Raw genomic sequence first — 21,793 nt, forward strand, 5'->3', positions numbered from 1 at the left:
GCCATACAGACATCACAGAGAATGAAACCCACGTACAACTCTATGAAACGACCTCTCTGAAATGGATCCGGGCTGGTATAACGGCGGTCCACAACACCATTGAGCCCTGAGCAGACTGCTCCAGTAAAGGAGGCACACGGGAGAGGAGACCACACTGAGCTCCCCAAGTCTCTGATAGCCAAACTCCTGTAGATGAGCTGTGACAGCTGCGGTAGCAGAGTGCCGCTAGGATAATGAGCGGTGGAGGTGACATAAGGGAGTGACTGAGTGAGGGAGGCCGGGGAAAAGAGAGGCACGGATCCTGTAATGGAAGCTCTAACCCACGCCTCGTTTCCCCATTTCACAGACGGCATAGACAGTAGACCAGGTGTGTGCGTTTCCCTGTGCTACTAGTTTCATACTTTCATTCAGTGTCGTATCTCACCCAATCACGTTCGCTCCTCTTGTAATCAGCAAGCGCCAGACAGACACGAATACGCACTCACACTCCTGCTTGCGCACCTTCGCTGAGCTCTGTTAGTGGGTCAAAGTGTCGAATGGAAGAAACACATGATCCAACCCCAGCACTGATTCCATTTCACAGCTCGGTGTGCGCAGACACACACAAGCACATGTAGACATGTGTGTGTGTACGTGTATCTCTGTGACATTAATTATAAACACTGGTGATTTGACTAATTCATTCATTTCCACGACATCAAAGCTCCCTTTAGAGCAAGGGAGCGCTCCACAGCAGTAACCACACACACACACACACACACACACACACACACACACACACACACACACACACACACACACACACACACACACACACACACACACACACACACACACACACACACACACACACACACACACACACACACACACACACACACACACACACGACACTGACAAACACGCAGGACGGGAGGGAGGAGATTAGAGGTCCTCTTTTCTTTGTGAATTAATGTCAAGAGAGGAGCCTACTGCTCCAGATCAGCCAGCTTTCACATTCAGCTAGGGTGAGAGAGAGAGAGTTTATAAATGCATGTAAATGTGCGTGTGTCTGTTTCGCTGGGTTTGCATTGGCGCCATTCCTTCTGCGTTTCTTCTGTGGGAGACAAAGTGCTTCCAGTTCAGAGGTCATTAAAGCTGGAATCCACAGCAGTGAAACTGCCATCTCCATTAGGTTGATGGAGAAGGCCTGGGGAGTAGGAAGAAAAAGCCCCTAGACCCGGAGGTAGGGTTTCTCCCATTATGGTCAGGATTAGGGTTTGGAGAGCTGATTCTAAACCTGTGGCTGGAGCCATTGTAGACAACAACAAGAGTAAACTGACACGCACTCTAGTAGATTGTGTCGGAGAGTACAGGCAAACTGTGGCTTTCCTATATTTGCATGTCTGTTTTTCATATTCAAACATTAGTGAGTGACAGGGTGGTTTTCCTGTACTGAGAGACAGTTGCTACCGCACGGTATCGTTCTTACAGTTTATGGGGAATTGGAAACTTTGGGTCATGGTTTAAGACTGGGTCCTTTGTTTTTGGGGCACAACAATCTCCACTCTGGCCTTCCAAAGTCCCCAACACACAACAGTCTTCACCCTGGCAACCCAAACTCCAAACAGACAGACACAGGGCTGGGGCTGAATTATTTAATGATGGTGCTCTTTCCAAACCAGTGAGCAGAGGCACTGCAGGTATTGAGATCACACTGACAAAGGCCTGTGTGTAAGTGTCTGTCTGTCTGTGTGTGTGTGTGTGTGTGTGTATGTGTCTGTGTAAGAGTGTTTGTAAAACAGCATCTCTATGCCCTCTGTCCTAATCAGCAAACGTTTGCTTCCTACACCTCCTTGTTTGTGTGTGTGTGTGTGTGTGTGTGTGTGTGTGTGTGTGTGTGTGTGTGTGTGTGTGTGTGTGTGTGTGTGTGTGTGTGTGTGTGTGTGTGTGTGTGTGTGTGTGTGTGTGTGTGTGTGTGTGTGTGTGTGTGTGTGTGTGTGTGTGTGTGTGTGTGTGTGTGTGTGTGTGTGTGTGTGAGAGAGAGCGAGAGAGAAGGTCAAGTAGCCCGTTAAAAGCCTTAAGAACAATCTCCCAGTTGCGGTGTGAGAGTGGTGTGGGGGTGTTTTCTGCATAAATATTTAGTACATATTATTCTGTAACTTTACACCGACACAGTTGCAGTCCAATGTTATACAACTGCTTACTATTTACATGAACAGACAGACAAGCTCCAAAAACAGCATCACCACTGCTCTGCAACATTAAAAGTGTGTGTGTGTGCGCGCGCACGCGCTCCTGTGGAGTTCTGATCTCAAAGCAGAATCAGTGAGATCCGCCGTTGCTATGGTTACATTGACCAGCTGAATTATGCTAAGCGAAAAGAAAAAAACGTGGAAGAGCGAGAATGACAGCTATAGCAAAACTCACACTGAACAACGGATGTGTGTAACTATTTAACTAACTTCCCTGTTTCTACGGAAACAGCGCCAGGCGATGAACCCATTACCATATTGCTGCTATGCAGTCCTTTGCGTTTTAAGCCATGAAGAACTGTCCTAGAGGGGCTCCTACAAGGAAGGCTGCATGGATAGCTGATCGAATGCAGGCACACCTCTCTGTTACACACACACACACACACACACACACACACACACACACACACACACACACACACACACACACACACACACACACACACACACACACACACACACACACACACACACACACACTTTATTTGGATAGTCCAGATATTCTATCTGAAGACCCTCTACAGATGGTCAACCAATCTGTTGATAAGCAGATGCTTGCCAAGATTACGGTTAGGGATAAGGGTTAGAGCTAGAGATAGTCTGTAGAGCCTCTACCGATGGACCATCCACACAGTGTTACCACACACACATACTCAACGCTTCTCCTTTTTTCAGGCATAAAAAATGGACACAACATGAAGCGAAACATACCCCTCCTCCCCTCCCTCCATCTTAAAAAAAAATTAATAATCTCTGTCGTACCTTAACCAGCTTTGGGGGCTGGCGGAAGAAGGAACTCTTTGCGGTGAAGAAGGTGAAGTCTTCGCCCTCCTCGTCCAGACTGCAGTAGCCGCTGCTCATGCTGTTGCTGCCCGTCATTTAAGGGCTTCAATTTGAGCCCTCGGCTGCCTAGAAACACCCAGCAGAGCAGCAGGAGGAAACCTGATTGTCCCCGAGGGGGAAATACTCTGTCTGGAGAGGCATTCAGCTCACTGTTCACAACGCTCACAGTCCCAGAGCCCTTCACATCCACGATGCATCCACAGTCAGTCACCTCAGTAGGTCAGTATAGGGACACACATACGGCTCACAATCCAAGTGGCACCTCTCGATTCCAAACATCCACTGCCAGTCCTCCACAGTCTTGTGTCTGTAGGTACCCAGATAAGCTTGGGCTCCAGAATCAGGGGTGAGGTCAGCTCAGATTCGGGTCCTATCAGTGCTCCTCGTGTCACCGGAGAGGCTTCAGGAAATCCGAGAGCGCGAGTAGAGACGTGTCACTTCCTCCTGTCGTGTGTGCTCTGTCCCCGATATCACACACACACACACACACACACACACACACACACACACACACACACACACACACACACACACACGTTGGTGTCACAGAGTCAGTTAACCCTGCTCACCTGAATGCCTCACACACACACACACACACACACACACACACACACACACACACACACACACACACACACACACACACACACACACACACACACACACACACACACACACACACACACACACACACACACACACACACACACACACACACACTTCCCCTTCTGCCCTGCAGCTGTGTGTGTTGATCAGCTAATAAGAACTGTGAATGGGTGCACACACACACAAATGACTTCAGCAGGGCACTGCTGCTTACCCATTCAGACACACGCTCACATCAATTACTCTGACAGGCTCTCTCCCACACACACACACACACACTCCGGTAACTGTAGTTCAGGTCAGTGGCTCCAGACTGCAGTGGGCCTGTGCTGTATGGCTGTGTGAGAGTAGTCCTTGGTTCTTAGGGAATAGACCCAGGCTGCTGCAGGCTTCTGACATTCAGCGGTTTCTCCTCTCTTCTCCTCTCTTCTTCTCAGACTCACGGACTAACAGAGAATCCTACGCGCTGCACCTCCCACTCGCTCTCTCTTCTTTTGTGTTCGTTTTGCTCTCTCTCTTCCTCTCTCAGCCTTGCTCAACCATCTGTGGTTGAGTCTTATCTGCCAACGAGCTTTCTGCAGAGCTACAAAAACACCCCCCCCTCCCCAATTCGCTCTCTTCCTGCAAGCAACGGCACCCAGCTCAGCCCAGCCACATCCTCTGAGAGAGAGAGAGAGAGAGAGAGAGAGAGAGAGAGAGAGAGAGAGAGAGAGATGCGGCCTCGCTGCTCATAACACCTGATATGCATGAGCAGGAAGCCACTCAGTAACATGGCTGCTGTGCTCTGCCTTAGCGCTACCAATGCTGCATGAGTTGATTGTACCTCTTATAGAATATTAGCTCAACATTATTGTAGAGTTCCTGTACCTAAATATAAAACAGTACTGGCACCCATTTAATTCCAAGTCAAGCACTGGTGATGATCAAGAACAGGAATCTCAGAGAACCTCATGAGGTCTAGTTCCATAAAAAGGAATTGAAAACATGGGTACGATTGTCTGTTGGTTTTAGGAGAAACCAAGCGTGGAGGTCACGTGATCGTCCCCCAGGGGTCAGTGATGAAGATGACCTCTAACCTTTCGTTGACCCCTGACCTGTCCCCTCTGCCCTCTGGCCCTGGTCTTGACCATATGAACAGGGTCCAGCTAATGCCCCTGTCAAAATAGAGATGGACTACCAAATAATAGTGTGTGTATATGTACGGTGTGTGTACGTGTGTGCCGGTGTGTACGAGTACGTGCATGTGTGTGCGTCTAAGTCAGAGAACAATATCTAGCTCTGGTCTTTCTCTAAATCACAACCAACTCAAGGCATACAGCAGGTTATTCATTAAAACATTCGATTAACAGACCGCTGTTCAGGTGGACTCTGTCAGTCTGTCAAAGAGAGGGAGGCTGTTCCGTCAGAGGAGACATATCCTCCATTAAAGAGATGGAGCCTGTCCATCTCCTCAAGCCATCCCCCCTGTCAGAGGTTGATTAGATTCTGAAAGATTGTTGGGAGAGCTGTCTGTCTCTCGCCAGTGGTAATCACAGACAAACAGAGAGCCGTCCGTCTCTCGCCAGTGGTAACAACAGACAAACAGAGAGCCGTCCGTCTCTCGCCAGTGGTAATCACAGACAAACAGAGAGCCGTCCGTCTCTCGCCAGTGGTAACAACAGACAAACAGAGAGCCGTCCGTCTCTCGCCAGTGGTAATCACAGACAAACAAAGAGCCGTCCGTCTCTCACCAGTGGTAATCACAGACAAACAGAGAGCCGTCCGTCTCTCGCCAGTGGTAATCACAGACAAACAGAGAGCCGTCCGTCTCTCTCCAGTGGTAATCACAGACAAACAGAGAGCCGTCCGTCTCTCTCCAGTGGTAACAACAGACAGACAGAGAGCTGTCTCTCTCTCTCCAGTGGTAACAACAGACAGGCAGAGAGCTGTCTGTCTCTCTCTCTCCAGTGCTAACCACAGACCGGCAGAGAGCTGTCTGTCTCTCTCTCTCCCCAGTGCTAACCACAGACAGGCAGAGAGCTGTCTGTTTCTCTCTCTCCATTGCTAACCACAGACAGGCAGAGAGCTGCCTGCCTCTCTCCAGGTCAGTATCAGCTGACGACAGATTAGTCTACCAGCAGAGACAGCCGTCAACCCCATTACCATCATCACTGTGGAGGGAGACAGATGGGGACAGTGGGTGGTGGGGAGGTTGAGAGGAGCTCATTGACAGACCACACCCCCATCCCATCTCAGCCCCTCCCAAACCCCTACCTTTCCCAGAGTCGATAAAGCCCAGCCAACCCTTACTAGGCTCCAGTCTGACTCAATGAAACACAATGAGCGTTTGGCGAAAAGGGGGATCGATCTCTGCTGGTGTAAGCACAAAAGAGAAAGAGGGAGGGAGAGGAAAAGAGTGAGAGAGAGAGAGAGAGAGAGAGAGCGAGAGAGAGACAGAGTATAGAGTTGACGAGGGAGAAGGGCCTTGAGATGGGAGCGGTCATCTCTCATCAGGTCTCTGGTGCAGCAATAGTGTACCCATTTCAGCCTCCGAGTCAGACTGGAGGCCAAGACACCCTCAGCCTGCACACCAGACAAGAGTGTAACATGACTCCAGGTTACAGAGATAATCAACTGGCCCTCCACTGCAGCCCTCAGCTCTAACACACAGGTCCTTGTCACTGTACACCCTCTCACTGTAGCACATTACACTTATACTCCACGAGCACCACACTTGGATAAGGAGTCTATTTTCTCCCTCTAGTTACGTTTGCAAGGTCACCCCATCGGCATTCTGTCACGCTATTTCTCACATTCGCTCATTCTCTCTCTCCTACACGTGGTGTGTGTGGAAGCAGATTACATTGTGTGTGTGTGTGTGTCTGTGTCTGTGTGTGTGATCCATGGTAGCAGTGTGGTATTTGGCCTCTAGGCATGGCTACACAATTGCCAGCATACTTGTTACACACCGATAGAGATGTGTATTGTGTGTGTGTGTGTGTTATCTGGCTCACTCTAAGCAGTGCCAGAGTGTGTGGGCTTTGAGAGCAGAGGTGCCAGTATCACAACAGAAACACGCAGGTCCACATGTACACCTGCTCACACAGACACCCTCAGTTAAAAAGGTCAGATATGAATTTGATAGAGAGATACAGTTATACTTCATGTGCGTGAACACCTGAAAATATTTAGGACCTCGATAGTTAAAACCAGAAAGATCCGTTCGGGTGCATGTGTGTGTGCTTCCATGTCGTAGGCAGTGTGGGCAGACAAACATCTAACGCATCTGTGCTCACAGAGGCCAAGAACAGTTGGAGGTCTTATTAAATTACTAGAGGGACTATGTCATAAACCCTCAAAGTTCCATAATGGCAGCCATCTTGGTCAGGGAGAAATCCAAAACTAGCCTTGTTGGAATGAATGGCAGTCGAGGCATTGGGAACACATTTCCTGCCTTTACTATTGCAGGAAAATAAAAAAAATGGAAGGTGCGTTATGCATCAGAAATTGTGTAATGGAATTATGGTTCTTTGAGTGTGTCTCTCTGTATGCTGATGTCTCGACACACGTCCGCTACGACAGCGACTGAAGTGACTGCAACCCTTAACCAATGGCTGCAGTTGGTTTCAGAGTGGGTGGCAAGGAATAAGTTATAGCCCTAACTATTTATAAAACTGAACCCCAAACTCTCAACTAAATCTTGTAATGAGTCGATGTGGAAATCGAGCAGGTCGAGGAGACTAAACTGCTTGAAGTAACCCTGGATTGTAAAACTGTCACGGTCAAAACATACTGATACAACAGTAGCTAAGATGGGAGACGTCTGTCCATAGCAAAGCGCTACTCTGCACTGTCAACAAGGCGGGTCCAGTAAGCACCCGTTTTGTTGCACCTGGACGACCGTTCAGTAGTGTGGTCAGGTGCCACAAAGTGGGACTTAGGGAAAAGTACCATTGGCCCATTGGATGTACACAGAGAGCTAACGTTAATGATACGTATGTCAATCTGTCCTGGCTCAAACTGGAGGAGAGTGACATCATGATGTATTGTATTTATGAGAAGTGTTGACATGTTGAATGTACTGAGCTGTCTGTTTGAACTACTGGCACACAGCTCGGACACCCATGTATACTAGAGGTCGACCTCTAATGCCTACCCCACAAGAGGTCTCTTCACAGTCCCCAAGTCTAGTACATACTATGGGAGGTGCACAGTACTACATGGAGCCATGACTACATGGAACTCTATTCCACATCAAGAAACTGACGCAAACAGTAAAATTTGACTTTTAAAAAAAATATATGAAAATACACCTTATGGAACAGCGGGGACTATGAAGCAACACAAACATAGGTACACACACACACACACACACACACACACACACACACACACACACACACACACACACACACACACACACACACACACACACACACACACACACACACACACACACACACACACACACACACACACACACACACACACACACACACACACACACACACACACACACACAGTAATGTAGATATGTGGTAGTGGTGGAGTAGGGGCCTGAGGGCACACGGTGTGTTGTGAAATCTGGGAATGTATTGTAATGTTTTTTAAATTGCACAACTGCCTTAATGTTGCTGGACCCCAGGAAGAGTAGCTGCTGCCTTGAGGATCCTTAATCCACCATAATAAATACAAAGAGTAAAGTATCGTCAGAACTACTATCATTACAGTTCATGCTGGTTCATGCTGGGGACTGACTATGTCGCTGTGAATGTTGGTATAGTGGCAGTTCATTGGAAAAACGGAGTCGTCATTCCTCCAAAACTGGCTGGTTAGCTACCTTCTTCCCATTCATTGTTGTACACAATATTTTCTGATCACAGCACTGGCAAACCATGGGTATCCAACTCCCTGACCAACATGGCTGACCTAATATTATAATTCTATTGCAACAATTTAACCAGGAGTATAGCCCTAATCATCTGACCAAGAGCCTACATCACGTGACCAACACCCACTATAATACACACTGTTAGCTAAAGCAGCTTGCTTGCTAAAGCATTGTCTGTTTACCAAAGAGAGGCTATATAAAACACAAAGAGCATACACACGCTGAGAGACTGACACAAAGGGCACAGCAACACACACACACACACACACACACACACACACACACACACACACACACACACACACACACACACACACACACACACACACACACACACACACACACACACACACACACACACACACACACACACACACACACACACACACACACACACACACACAGTAGATGAGTTCTGTGACAGTTCAGACAGAAGGCCGGGCATGTTTGGAATAGCTCTGGGGGGTGAGGGGAGGGGGTGCTCTGCTCCCAGACTCACAGAGACAGCACAGCCAGGCTGGCGTAAGGCTACGGCTAGGCTAATGACTGAGCATATACAGACCCCTAGGCAGAAAGACTGGGGTCTGAGGATATGAGGACTGACACTACCACTGTTTACCGCCCTTAGAGAGGGGTAGGAGGGGAAGGGGAGAGTAGGGGGAAGGAGTAGACTGCAGAAGGGGAGAGTAGGGGGAAGGAGTAGACTGCAGAAGGGGAGAGTAGGGGGAAGGAGTAGACTGCAGAAGGGGAGAGTAGGGGGAAGGAGTAGACTGCAGAAGGGGAGAGTAGGGGGAAGGAGTAGACTGCAGAAGGGGAGAGTAGGGGGAAGGAGTAGACTGCAGAAGGGGAGAGTAGGGGGAAGGAGTAGACTGCAGAAGGGGAGAGTAGGGGGAAGGAGTAGACTGCAGAAGGGGAGAGTAGGGGGAAGGAGTAGACTGCAGAAGGGGAGAGTAGGGGGAAGGAGTAGACTGCAGAAGGGGAGAGTAGGGGGAAGGGTAGACTGCAGAAGGGGAGAGTAGGGGGAAGGAGTAGACTGCAGAAGGGGAGAGTAGGGGGAAGGAGTAGACTGCAGAAGGGGAGAGTAGGGGGAAGGAGTAGACTGCAGAAGGGGAGAGTAGGGGGAAGGAGTAGACTGCAGAAGGGGAGAGTAGGGGGAAGGAGTAGACTGCAGAAGGGGAGAGTAGGGGGAAGGAGTAGACTGCAGAAGGGGAGAGTAGGGGGAAGGAGTAGACTGCAGAAGGGGAGAGTAGGGGGAAGGAGTAGACTGCAGAAGGGGAGAGTAGGGGGAAGGAGTAGACTGCAGAAGGGGAGAGTAGGGGGAAGGAGTAGACTGCAGAAGGGGAGAGTAGGGGGAAGGAGTAGACTGCAGAAGGGGAGAGTAGGGGGAAGGAGTAGACTGCAGAAGGGGAGAGTTGAGATACAGATGTGAGAGGCGTGAAACATGTTCTCAGAGAACATCTGGTCTCCAAATCATCCGATAAATGAATGAATAAGTGAATGAGGGAGCGAGATGAGAGGGTGAGGAAGAGAGAGAGAGAGACAGAGAGAGAGAGACGCCCCACAGAGCCCCAGGACAGCAACACAATTAGACCCAACCAAATCATGACAAAACAAAAAGATAATTACTTGGCACGTTGGAAAGAATTAACACAAAAACAGAGCAAACTAGAACGCTATTTGGCCCTAAACAGAGAGTACACAGTGGCAGAATACCTGACCGCTGTGACTGAACCAAACTTAAGGAAAGCTTTGACAATGTACAGACTTAGTGAGCATAGCCTTGCTATTGAGAAAGGCCGCCGTAGACAGACCTGGCTCTCAAGAGAAGACAGGCTATGTGCACACTGCCCACATAATGAGGTGGAAACTGAGCTGCACTTCCGAACCGCCTGTCCAACGTATGACCATATTAGAGATACATATTTCCCTAAGATTACAGAGATCCACAAAGAATTTGAAAACAAATCCAATGTTGACCAACTCCCATATCTACTGGGTGAAATTCCAGTGTGCCATCACAGCAGCAAGATTTGTGACTTGTTGCCACAAGAAAAGGGCAACCAGTGAAGAACAAACACGATTGTAAATACAACCCATATTTATGCTTATTTATTTTCCCTTGTGTACTTTAACCATTTGTACATTGTTACAACACTGTATATATATATATATATATATATATATATATATATATATATATATATATATATATATATATATATATATATATATATATATAATATGACATTTGTAATGTCTTTATTGTTTTGAAACTTATGTTTGTGTAATGTTTACTGTTAATTTTTATAGTTTATTTCACTTTTGTATATTATCTACCTCACTTGCTTTGGCAATGTTAACATGTTTCCCATGCCAATAAAGCCCCTTGAATTGAGAGAGAGAGAGAGAGAGAGAGAGAGAGAGAGAGAGAGAGAGAGAGAGAGAGAGAGAGAGAGAGAGAGAGACAGAGACAGAGACACAGAGGGGGGGGTCAGGAAGTGTGATGAAGGAGAGAGACAGAGGGAGAGAGACAGAGACAGAGACAGAGACACAGAGGGGGGGTCAGGAAGTGTGATGAAGAAAGCAGGGCCTCATGGGGATTCCTATTAGTTACATAACAACCTGAGACTCAACAAAATGAATCCAGTGAAAATCCCATCCCATCCCATCCCAAACACTAACCCCATCGCCGAGAGAGCAACCGCCAGTATGAGAGACATACTGTGGGGCAAAAAAGTATTTAGTCAGCCACCAATTGTGCAAGTTCTCCCACTTTGGTCAATAACAAAAGTTTCTCAATACTTTGTTATATACCCTTTGTTGGCAATGACAGAGGTCAAACGTTTTCTGTAAGTCTTCACAAGGTTTTCACACACTGTTGCTGGTATTTTGGCCCATTCCTCCATGCAGATCTCCTCTAGAGCAGTGATGTTTTGGGGCTGTTGCTGGGCAACACAGACTTTCAACTCCCTCCAAAGATTTTCTATGGGGTTGAAATCTAGAGACTGGCTAGGCCACTCCAGGACATTGAAATGCTTCTTACGAAGCCACTCCTTCGTTGCCCGGGCGGTGTGTTTGGGATCATTGTCATGCTGAAAGACCCAGTCATGTTTCATCTTCAATGCCCTTGCTGATGGTAGGCTTTGTTACTTTGGTCCCAGCTCTCTGCAGGTCATTCACTAGGTCCCCTCGTGTGGTTCTGGGATTTTTGCTCACCGTTCTTGTGATCATTTTGACCCCACGGGGTGAGATCTTGCATGGAGCCCCAGATCGAGGGAGATTAATCAGTGGTCTTGTATGTCTTTCATTTCCTAATAATTTCTCCAACAGTTGATTTCTTCAAACCAAGCTGCTTACCTATTGCAGATTCAGTCATAGTGGAGTTTGGAGTGTGACTATTTGAGGTTGTGGACAGGTGTCTTTTATACTGATAACAAGTTCAAACAGGTGCCATTAGTACAGGTAACGAGTGGAGGACAGAGGAGCCTCTTAAAGAAGAAGTTACAGGTCTGTGAGAGCCAGAAATATTGCTTGTTTGTAGGTGACCAAATACTTATTTTCCACCATAATTTGCAAATACATTCATTAAAAAGCCTACAATGTGATTTTCTGGAATTTGTTTTCTCCTTTTGTCTGTCATAGTTGAAGTGTACCTATGATGAAAATTACAGGCCTCTCATCTTTTTAAGTGGGAGAATTTGCACAATTGGTGGCTGACTAAATACGTTTTTGCCCCACTGTACATAGCAGTGATGATATAGACTATAGACAAAAGGAACAAAAAGTATACCCAAACACTTTCGACCAGCTTAAACAAAAAAGGGAATCAGGTGCTCGACTAAAACTTCAAAATGGTGACAATCCCGGAAGAATAAAGAAAAATAAGCACTCTGTTTCTTCGGTGATCAGACTGGACAAACAAACAATAGTCCCACAAGCTGAGGGTCTCCTGACCATGCAGAGCACTGCGCTCACTAGAATAGTGGATCAATGAAGACAATCTATAGTGACTGAGTGGATGTTACATCTTTGTCTCCTGTGTGTGTGTGTGTGTGTGTGTGTGTGTGTGTGTGTGTGTGTGTGTGTGTGTGTGTGTGTGTGTGTGTGTGTGTGTGTGTGTGTGTGTGTGTGTGTGTGTGTGTGTGTGTGTGTGTGTGTGTGTGTGTGTGTGTGTGTGTGTGTGTGTGTACACGTGTGTGTACACGTGTGTGTACACGTGTGTGGCTTTACTATCCTTGGATACCAGAAGTCCTCACAAGGATAGTAAAACAAGGAAAATTCAGACAAGTGGGAACATTTCACCGGTCCCCACAAGGGAAAAAGGCTTAGGTGTTAGGTTCGGTGTTACAATTTAGGGTTAGGGGTTAAGGTTACGTTTAGGTGTTAGGGTTTAGGGAAAATAGTTTTTTGAATGCTAAATCAATTGTTAGGTCCCCACAAGGATAGTAAAACAAATGTGTGTCTGCTGCATTGACTTTCTGTGTGTCCTTCACATCCAACAAGACCAGCAGCAGCAGCCTGTCAAACAGCTCGTGACCTACAACTACCCCCACCACACAGTATATGCACCTAATTGATTTAGCTCCAGGTCAAATTTACCTTGTACTGAGGAGGCGTGGAGCAGTGTCTTCTGGGAGATGTCCTTTCCCGTGGGTTGCTGTCTCTCTGGTTGCAGTCCAGCTGGACCCGCCCGCCACACTCCTGGTGACAGGTGTAGTTGCAGTCTGACGGACACACAAACAGACCAATCAATGACTGGGTCCACACACAGGGCACCAATTAGAGAGCAGCAATGATAACGCATTGTCCTCCGAACTGAGGGGATTCTATTAATCTGGCCCAGGTGGTGTAATTTACGCCAGATGAAAACAGATTGCATTCGTTTTGGAACTGGGCTTCAGCTAGGTGCCCTGTTCAGGCTGATGGTGAAGTTGGCTCAAAAATAAAAGTGATGTCGGCACAGGAGGTTGCTGGCACCTTAATTGGAGAGGACGGGCTCGTGTTAATGGCTGGAGCGGAATGGTATCAAATACATTCTATTGACTCTATTCCAGAGATTATTATTAGCAGTTCTCCCCTCAGCGGCCTGACGTGGAGAGTAATGAGTGTTCTTTTTGCATGTGTGTTCTCACATGCAAAAAGGATTGTATTTTATTTCATTTTAATCTCTTACTCTGCCTTCCCAATAAACTGTTTTTTTTTTAAAATTACATTTTAAATGCTTCATCTGCCTTCCCAATGAAAACTGTTCGATATGAACAAGGTGTGACTCCCTCACCGCCTTGCCCGGTCACGTGATGGACCATAGACCAGTATAACCCTGGCCAGTTGAATCAAATCCCCTCATTCATGGTTTGACCATTTGTATCACCTTTGTCTTTGTGTGGCGTACTGTAATGCTGACAGAGTGCACTGCTCTGTGTGTGAGTCTATTGAAGAACCACATACTAGCCATGTAGCCAGCAGTCAGAGACCTCTCTCCCAGAGCAGAGGAATGAGTCGAGGTCTGGGGACGTTTTCCAATACAACACACATGTAACAACATTTAACTACGACAACACACGCTTACAAATCCTTTCTCCGGGAAAAACAATTAAATAGATTCGATGACTCAGGTCTCCAGTGTATTTTCACCATATGTCAGACAAATCTGCTGACGTGCTCCGGTGTTCAGTCTTCTGCCTGAGAAACGTGTTCACGTGGCGCCACCTAGAAGGCTGCTCTCTGTATGCTTTCGACACAGCACTAATTTTGAGGGGAACTATCCCTTAAAGTACAGTACAGTGATACTCTATGACAGATGTCACTAGATGGAGCCAAAGAGCTAAAATCTCACCGATCGAGATGAGAGAGTGCGTGGCGCGAACAGAATCAACAGTACACATAGAAAAGAATGTCACTGCTGAGTGTTCGTAGATCAGAGGTCAGGGGGAAAGGAGCAGAGGAAAGGAAGAGATTGATCTCTGAAGGGAAAGGGACAGCCTTGCTCTCCCATTAAAACAAAAAGAAGGGTCGACAGTCAGAAGCGACACACTTTGACAGCTACACAGAAGCACGGTAACCAAGGCAAAATATCCTTTCTGGAGGAGCCTGACGCGTCAGCGGGAGGCACAGGCTGGGAGGCCTTGCTTATAGGAGGTGCCTGGGAAAGAGATTCTCAGTGTTGATGGAACTAGAGGTCAGAGAGAGAGAGAAGGCCAAACCAAACACTCAGAGAGGGGAAATGCATTTCGGGAGGAGACGCTCCCATCCTGTCCTCCTCTTCACATCTCGCCCCTCAGGTTTAGGTGACACCCCATCTGTCCCACTCACGTCAGACTCGTCCGCCCGGGTGGGTCTGGCGCTGCACCTTCCCAGAACAACGATCAGTTAAGACCTGTCTGTTGGAGTGTTGATGCGATTTATAAATCAAATCAAATCAAATTTTATTTGTCACATACACATGGTTAGCAGATGTTAATGCGAGTGTAGCGAAATGCTTGTGCTTCTAGTTCCGACAATGCAGTGATAACCAACAAGTAATCTAACTAACAATTCCAAAACTACTGTCTTATACACAGTGTAAGGGGATAAGGAACATGTACATAAGGATATATGAATGAGTGATGGTACAGAGCAGCATACAGTAGATGGTATCGAGTACAGTATATACATATGAGATGAGTGTGTAGACAAAGTAAACAAAGTGGCATAGTTAAAGTGGCTAGTGATACATGTGTTACATAAGGATGCAGTCGATGATGTAGAGTACAGTATATACATATGCATATGAGATGAATAATGTAGGGTAAGTAACATTATATAAGGTAGCATTGTTTAAAGTGGCTAGTGATATATTTACATCATTTCCCATCAATTCCCATTATTAAAATGGCTGGAGTTGGGTCAGTGTCAATGACAGTGTGTTGGCAGCAGCCACTCAGTGTTAGTGGTGGCTGTTTAACAGTCTGATGGCCTTGAGATAGAAGCTGTTTTTCAGTCTCTCGGTCCCAGCTTTGATGCACCTGTACTGACCTCGCCTTCTGGATGATAGCGGGGTGAACAGGCAGTGGTTCGGGTGGTTGATGTCCTTGATGATCTTTATGGCCTTCCTGTAACAACGGGTGGTGTAGGTGTCCTGGAGGGCAGGTAGTTTGCCCCCGGTGATGCGTTGTGCAGTCCTCACTACCCTCTGGAGAGCCTTACGGTTGAGGGCGGAGCAGTTGCCGTACCAGGCGGTGATACAGCCCGCCAGGATGCTCTCGATTGTGCATCTGTAGAAGTTTGTGAGTGCTTTTGGTGACAAGCCGAATTTCTTCAGCCTCCTGAGGTTGAATAGGCGCTGCTGCGCCTTCTTCACGACGCTGTCAGTGTGAGTGGACCAATTCAGTTTGTCTGTGATGTGTATGCCGAGGAACTTAAAACTTGCTACCCTCTCCACTACTGTTCCATCGATGTGGATAGGGGGGTGTTCCCTCTGCTGTTTCCTGAAGTCCACAATCATCTCCTTAGTTTTGTTGACGTTGAGTGTGAGGTTATTTTCCTGACACCACACTCCGAGGGCCCTCACCTCCTCCCTGTAGGCCGTCTCGTCGTTGTTTGTAATCAAGCCTACCACTGTTGTGTCGTCCGCAAACTTGATGATTGAGTTGGAGGCGTGCGTGGCCACGCAGTCGTGGGTGAACAGGGAGTACAGGAGAGGGCTCAGAACGCACCCTTGTGGGGCCCCGTGTTGAGGATCAGCGGGGAGGAGATGTTGTTGCCTACCCTCACCACCTGGGGGCGGCCCGTCAGGAAGTCCAGTACCCAGTTGCACAGGGCGGGGTCGAGACCCAGGGTCTCGAGCTTGATGACGAGCTTGGAGGGTACTATGGTGTTGAATGCCGAGCTGTAGTCGATGAACAGCATTCTCACATATGTATTCCTCTTGTCCAGGTGGGTTAGGGCAGTGTGCAGTGTGGTTGAGATTGCATCGTCTGTGGACCTATTTGGGCGGTAAGCAAATTGGAGTGGGTCTAGGGTGTCAGGTAGGGTGGAGGTGATATGGTCCTTGACTAGTCTCTCAAAGCACTTCATGATGACGGAAGTGAGTGCTACGGGGCGGTAGTCGTTTAGCTCAGTTACCTTAGCTTTCTTGGGAACAGGAACAATGGTGGCCCTCTTGAAGCATGTGGGAACAGCAGACTGGTATAGGGATTGATTGAATATGTCCGTAAACACACCGGCCAGCTGGTCTGCGCATGCTCTGAGGGCGCGGCTGGGGATGCCGTCTGGGCCTGCAGCCTTGCGAGGGTTAACACGTTTAAATGTCTTACTCACCTCGGCTGCAGTGAAGGAGAGACCGCATGTTTCCGTTGCAGGCCGTGTCAGTGGCACTGTATTGTCCTCAAAGCGGGCAAAAAAGTTATTTAGTCTGCCTGGGAGCAAGACATCCTGGTCCGTGACTGGGCTGGATTTCATCTTGTAGTCCGTGATTGACTGTAGACCCTGCCACATGCCTCTTGTGTCTGAGCCATTGAATTGAGATTCCACTTTGTCTCTGTACTGACGCTTAGCTTGTTTAATAGCCTTGCGGAGGGAATAGCTGCACTGTTTGTATTCAGTCATGTTGCCAGACACCTTGCCCTGATTAAAAGCAGTGGTTCGCGCTTTCAGTTTCACGCGAATGCTGCCATCAATCCACGGTTTCTGGTTAGGGAATGTTTTTATCGTTGCTATGGGAACGACATCTTCGACGCACGTTCTAATGAACTCGCACACTGAATCAGCGTATTCGTCAATATTCCCATCTGACGCAATACGAAACATGTCCCAGTCCACGTGATGGAAGCAGTCTTGGAGTGTAGAGTCAGCTTGGTCTGACCAGCGTTGGACAGACCTCAGCGTGGGAGCCTCTTGTTTTAATTTCTGCCTGTAGGCAGGGATCAGCAAAATGGAGTCGTGGTCAGCTTTCCCGAAAGGGGGGCGGGGCAGGGCCTTATATGCGTCGCGGAAGTTAGAGTAACAATGATCCAAGGTTTTACCACCCCTGGTTGCGCAATCGATATGCTGATAAAATTTAGGGAGTCTTGTTTTCAGATTGGCTTTGTTAAAATCCCCAGCTACAATGAATGCAGCCTCCGGATAAATGTTTTCCAGTTTGCAAAGAGTTAAATAAAGTTCGTTCAGAGCCATCGATGTGTCTGCTTGGGGGGGATATATACGGCTGTGATTATAATCGAAGAGAATTCTCTTGGAAGATAATGCGGTCGACATTTGATTGTGAGGAATTCTAAATCAGGTGAACAGAAGGACTTGAGTTCCTGTATGTTTCCTTCATCACACCATGTCCCGTTAGTCATGAGGCATACGCCCCCGCCACTCTTCTTACCAGAGAGATGTTTGTTTCTGTCGGCGCGATGCGTGGAGAAACCCGTTGGCTGCACCGCCCTGGATAGCGTTTTCCCAGTAAGCCATGTCTCCGTAAAGCAAAGAACGTTGCAGTCTCTGATGTCCCTCTGGAATGCCACCCTTGCTCGGATTTCATCAACCTTGTTGTCGAGAGACTGGACATTGGCAAGAAGAATACTGGGAAGTGGTGCGCGATGTGCCCTTTTTCGGAGTCTGACCAGAACACCGCCGCGTTTCCCTCTTTTTCGGAGTCGTTTCCTTGGGTCGCTGCATGCGATCCATTCCGTTGTCCTGTTTGTAAGGCAGAACACAGGATCCGCGTCGCGGAAAACATATTCTTGGTCGTACTGATGGTGAGTTGACGCTGATCTTATATTCAGTAGTTCTTCTCGACTGTATGTAATGAAACCTAAGATGACCTGGGGTACTAATGTAAGAAATAACACGTAAAAAAACAAAAAACTGCATAGTTTCCTAGGAACGCGAAGCGAGGCGGCCATCTCAGAGCTAAGAGGTGAACAACCCTGGCCTGTCCACAGGCTCGGAGACAGAGGAGCAGGAGGGTGGATCCAGTCTGACAGATAGATAGATAGATAGATGCCCCGTAAGTCTTAGAGCGCAGCGGGATGGAGAGAGCTGCCTGAGCTGCCTGGGCGTCTATCTGTTCCTCCTCTTCCTGCCTCTGATACACTGCTGTCAACAGGGGACGGATAATGTCGTCTGATATTGGTCACACTTACTGTATTCACTCTGCACACACACACACACCCTCGCATGTTGATGAAGCGTCGCACCCTGAAAAGATTAGCTGTGAGCGCAGACTAAGCCACATTAAGAAGAGAATAAAGACACTCTCATAACTCCAGGCTGAAGAAGAAGAACACAGCAGAACAGGGCTGAAGGCAGATGAACGTGACAGCCTCTGTGTCTCTACAGCACCGAGGGGGATGCAATTAACTGGCCCAAACAGGCTCAGAGTGGATTAGAGAACTCAAAGCCCCCCGAAGACCCCATGAGGTCCCCCAGAACACACATTAGGACTATTAGTGAGTAAAACTCCCTACACCCCATCAGTATTAGGGTCTTTACTGTCTAAACCCCTCTGCCGCTGTAACCACACTGAGTTAACCGTACCACCCTCTCTCCTCGCCGCCTTCCCTCTACCCACGTACCCCTAGAAATTCAACTCCCACCCCTATGACCTCCTTTACGAATCCTATAACCTTTGTTAATTTACTCCCCCTATCCCCCCCTATTCTACCCTACAGTATTGCTTGCTGGAAAAGAGACTACCCCCTACCCAGAGGAGCACAGTAAACATATGTTCCTACTGCCACCATCACCCAGCCGTCTGTCTGTCTGTCTGTCCCACGTCTCAGTCTGCCCTCCTACTAATCTGGGCAGGATGCAGACTATCTGTACCCTCCCCTGGCCATCAAACACCCCCATCCCTTCCTCCCCCCTCTCCCTATCGCCTGGCCCAGCCTTGGTCACACACACACAGGGCGTCTCGGGTTACAGACGCAGGGATGAGCTGAGATTTTCCGGCTCCTTGAGCATTGTCTCACAAAACTAGACGCAGGGGAAAAATCTATGGCATAGGAGAGAGGAAGAGATGAGAAAGAGAGAGAAACAGCAGTGGGTGCAGAGGTGGTCCTTCTGTAGCTCAGTTGGTAGAGCATGGCGCTTGTAACGCCAGGGTAGTGGGTTCAATTCCCGGGACCACCCATACGTAGAATGTATGCACACATGACTGTAAGTCGCTTTGGATAAAAGCGTCTGCTAAATGGCATATATATTATTATTATAGTGTGGTCGATGTCATCTGTCTACAATGAGGACAAATCTCTCTCTCTCAAGCAGGGGATTCCATTTTCTCACAGGATTTACCTGAAAACACCCATATCTAATCAAAAGAATCAAACCTCAAAGCCAGAGCTTCCAAACGCTCTCTACAGTAGAGACAGTGACAGTTGGAAATCCCCTCAGGGAAAAGCCATCAAACTGAAACGACAGAGGATAAAGAGAGAGAGAGAGTCAGCACTCTTCTACTTTCCTTTCCTCTGAAAGAGTAAACATTCCCTCATCCGTGACGGAAAACTAGGGGTATTAAGAGCTGTTGGGCCAACAGTCACCAAAGAAACATACACACACACCTTTCGGTTACTGGCCCAACGCTCTGAGCCACTAGGTTACCTGCCACACACACACACACACACACACACACACACACACACACACACACACACACACACACACACACACACACACACACACACACACACACACACACACACACACACACACACACACACACACACACACACACACACACACACACACACACACACACACACACACTTCAGGTTAATGATACTGATGAATTACAGTTTTGAGGTCTTCATTAACGTGTGAAACTGTGTATCTGCTGCTATCTGGGGATGGGCATAGTGTGTGTGAGCTCTTAGGAATGCTAACTGTGTGTGTCTGTATCTGTGTGTGTGCAACACTTTCAGGAATGCTGACCGGTTCCTCCGTAAACTGTGTGAACCACCTAAAAAGAATGATCTGTGCCTGTATGAACACAAGGGACGAGGTCTGTCTGAGCAGGTCTCTACCCACTCAGACACAACCATTTAAAATCAGTTTCACAATTCCTGACATTTAATCCTCATAAAAATTACCTGTCTCAGGTCAGTTAGGATCCCCACTTTATTTTAAGAATGTGAAATGTCAGAACAATAGTAGAGAGAATTATTTATTTCAGCTTTTATTTCTTTCACCACATTCCCAGTGGGTCAGAAGTTTACATCCACTCAATTAGCATTTGGTCGCATTGCCTTTAAATTGTTTAACTTGGGTCCAACGTTTCGGGTAGCCTTCCACAGCCTTCCCACAATAATTTTGGCCCATTCCCCCTGACAGGGCTCATGTAACTGAGTCAGGTTTGTAGGCCTCCTTGCTCACACATGCATTTTTCAGTTCTGCACCACACATTTTCTATAGGATCGAGGTCAGGGCTTTGTGATGGCCACTCCAATACCTTGTCTTTGTTGTCCTTAAGTCATTTTGCCACAACTTTGGAAGTATGCTTGGCGTCATTGTCCATTTGGAAGACCCATTTGCGACCAAGCTTTAACTTCCTGACTGATGTCTTGAGATGTTGCTTCAATATATGTTTTACTGTGGGTATAGATACCGTTGTACTCGTTTCCTCCAGCATCTTCACAAGGTCCTTTGCTGTTGTTCTGGGATTTGCACTTTTCGCACCAAAGTACGTTCATCTCTAGGAGACAGAACACGTCTGCTTCCTGAGCGGTATGACGGCTGCACGGTCCCATGGTGTTTATACTTGTGTACTATTGTTTGCACAGATTAACATGGTACCTTCAGGCATTTGGAAATTGCTCGCAAGGATGAACCAGACTTGTGGAGGTCTACAATTTTTTTTGTAGGTCTTGGCTGATTTCTTTTGATTTTCCCATGATGTCAAGCAAAGAGGCACTGAGTTTGAAGGTTGGCCTTGAAATACATCCACAGGGTTCATCTCTAATTGACATCAATTAGCCTATCAGAAGCTTCTAAAGCCATGACATCATTTTCTGGAATTTCCCAAGCTGTTTAAAGGCATTGTCAACTTAGTATATGTAAACTTCTGACCCATTGGAATTGTGATACAGTGAATTATAAGGGAAATAATCTGTCTGTAAACAATTGTTGGTCAAAATGACTTGTGTCATGCACAAAGTAGATGTCCTAACCGACTTGCCAAAACTATAGGTTGTTAACAAGAAATGTGTGGAGTGGTTGAAAAACGAGTTTTAATGTCTCCAACCAAAGTGTATGTAAACGTCCGACTTCAACTGGATAT

The 21,793-nt window shown here is 47.4% G+C and overlaps 1 protein-coding gene across 3 annotated transcripts in view; it reads right to left on the minus strand.

Moving 5' to 3' along the window:
- LOC124031520 (ras association domain-containing protein 5-like) overlaps positions 1–21,793 on the minus strand; it is a 58,081-nt gene that overhangs the window by 13,225 nt on the left and 23,063 nt on the right. For all 3 annotated transcript variants that reach the window (XM_046342854.1, XM_046342853.1, XM_046342855.1), the window contains exon 2: positions 13,153–13,277. In XM_046342854.1, the coding sequence (XP_046198810.1) occupies positions 13,153–13,277 (125 nt within the window). The remainder of the gene's footprint in view (positions 1–13,152; positions 13,278–21,793) is intronic.

The sequence above is a fragment of the Oncorhynchus gorbuscha genome, linkage group LG03 (assembly GCF_021184085.1).
Source record: "Oncorhynchus gorbuscha isolate QuinsamMale2020 ecotype Even-year linkage group LG03, OgorEven_v1.0, whole genome shotgun sequence".
NCBI lineage: Eukaryota > Metazoa > Chordata > Actinopteri > Salmoniformes > Salmonidae > Oncorhynchus > Oncorhynchus gorbuscha.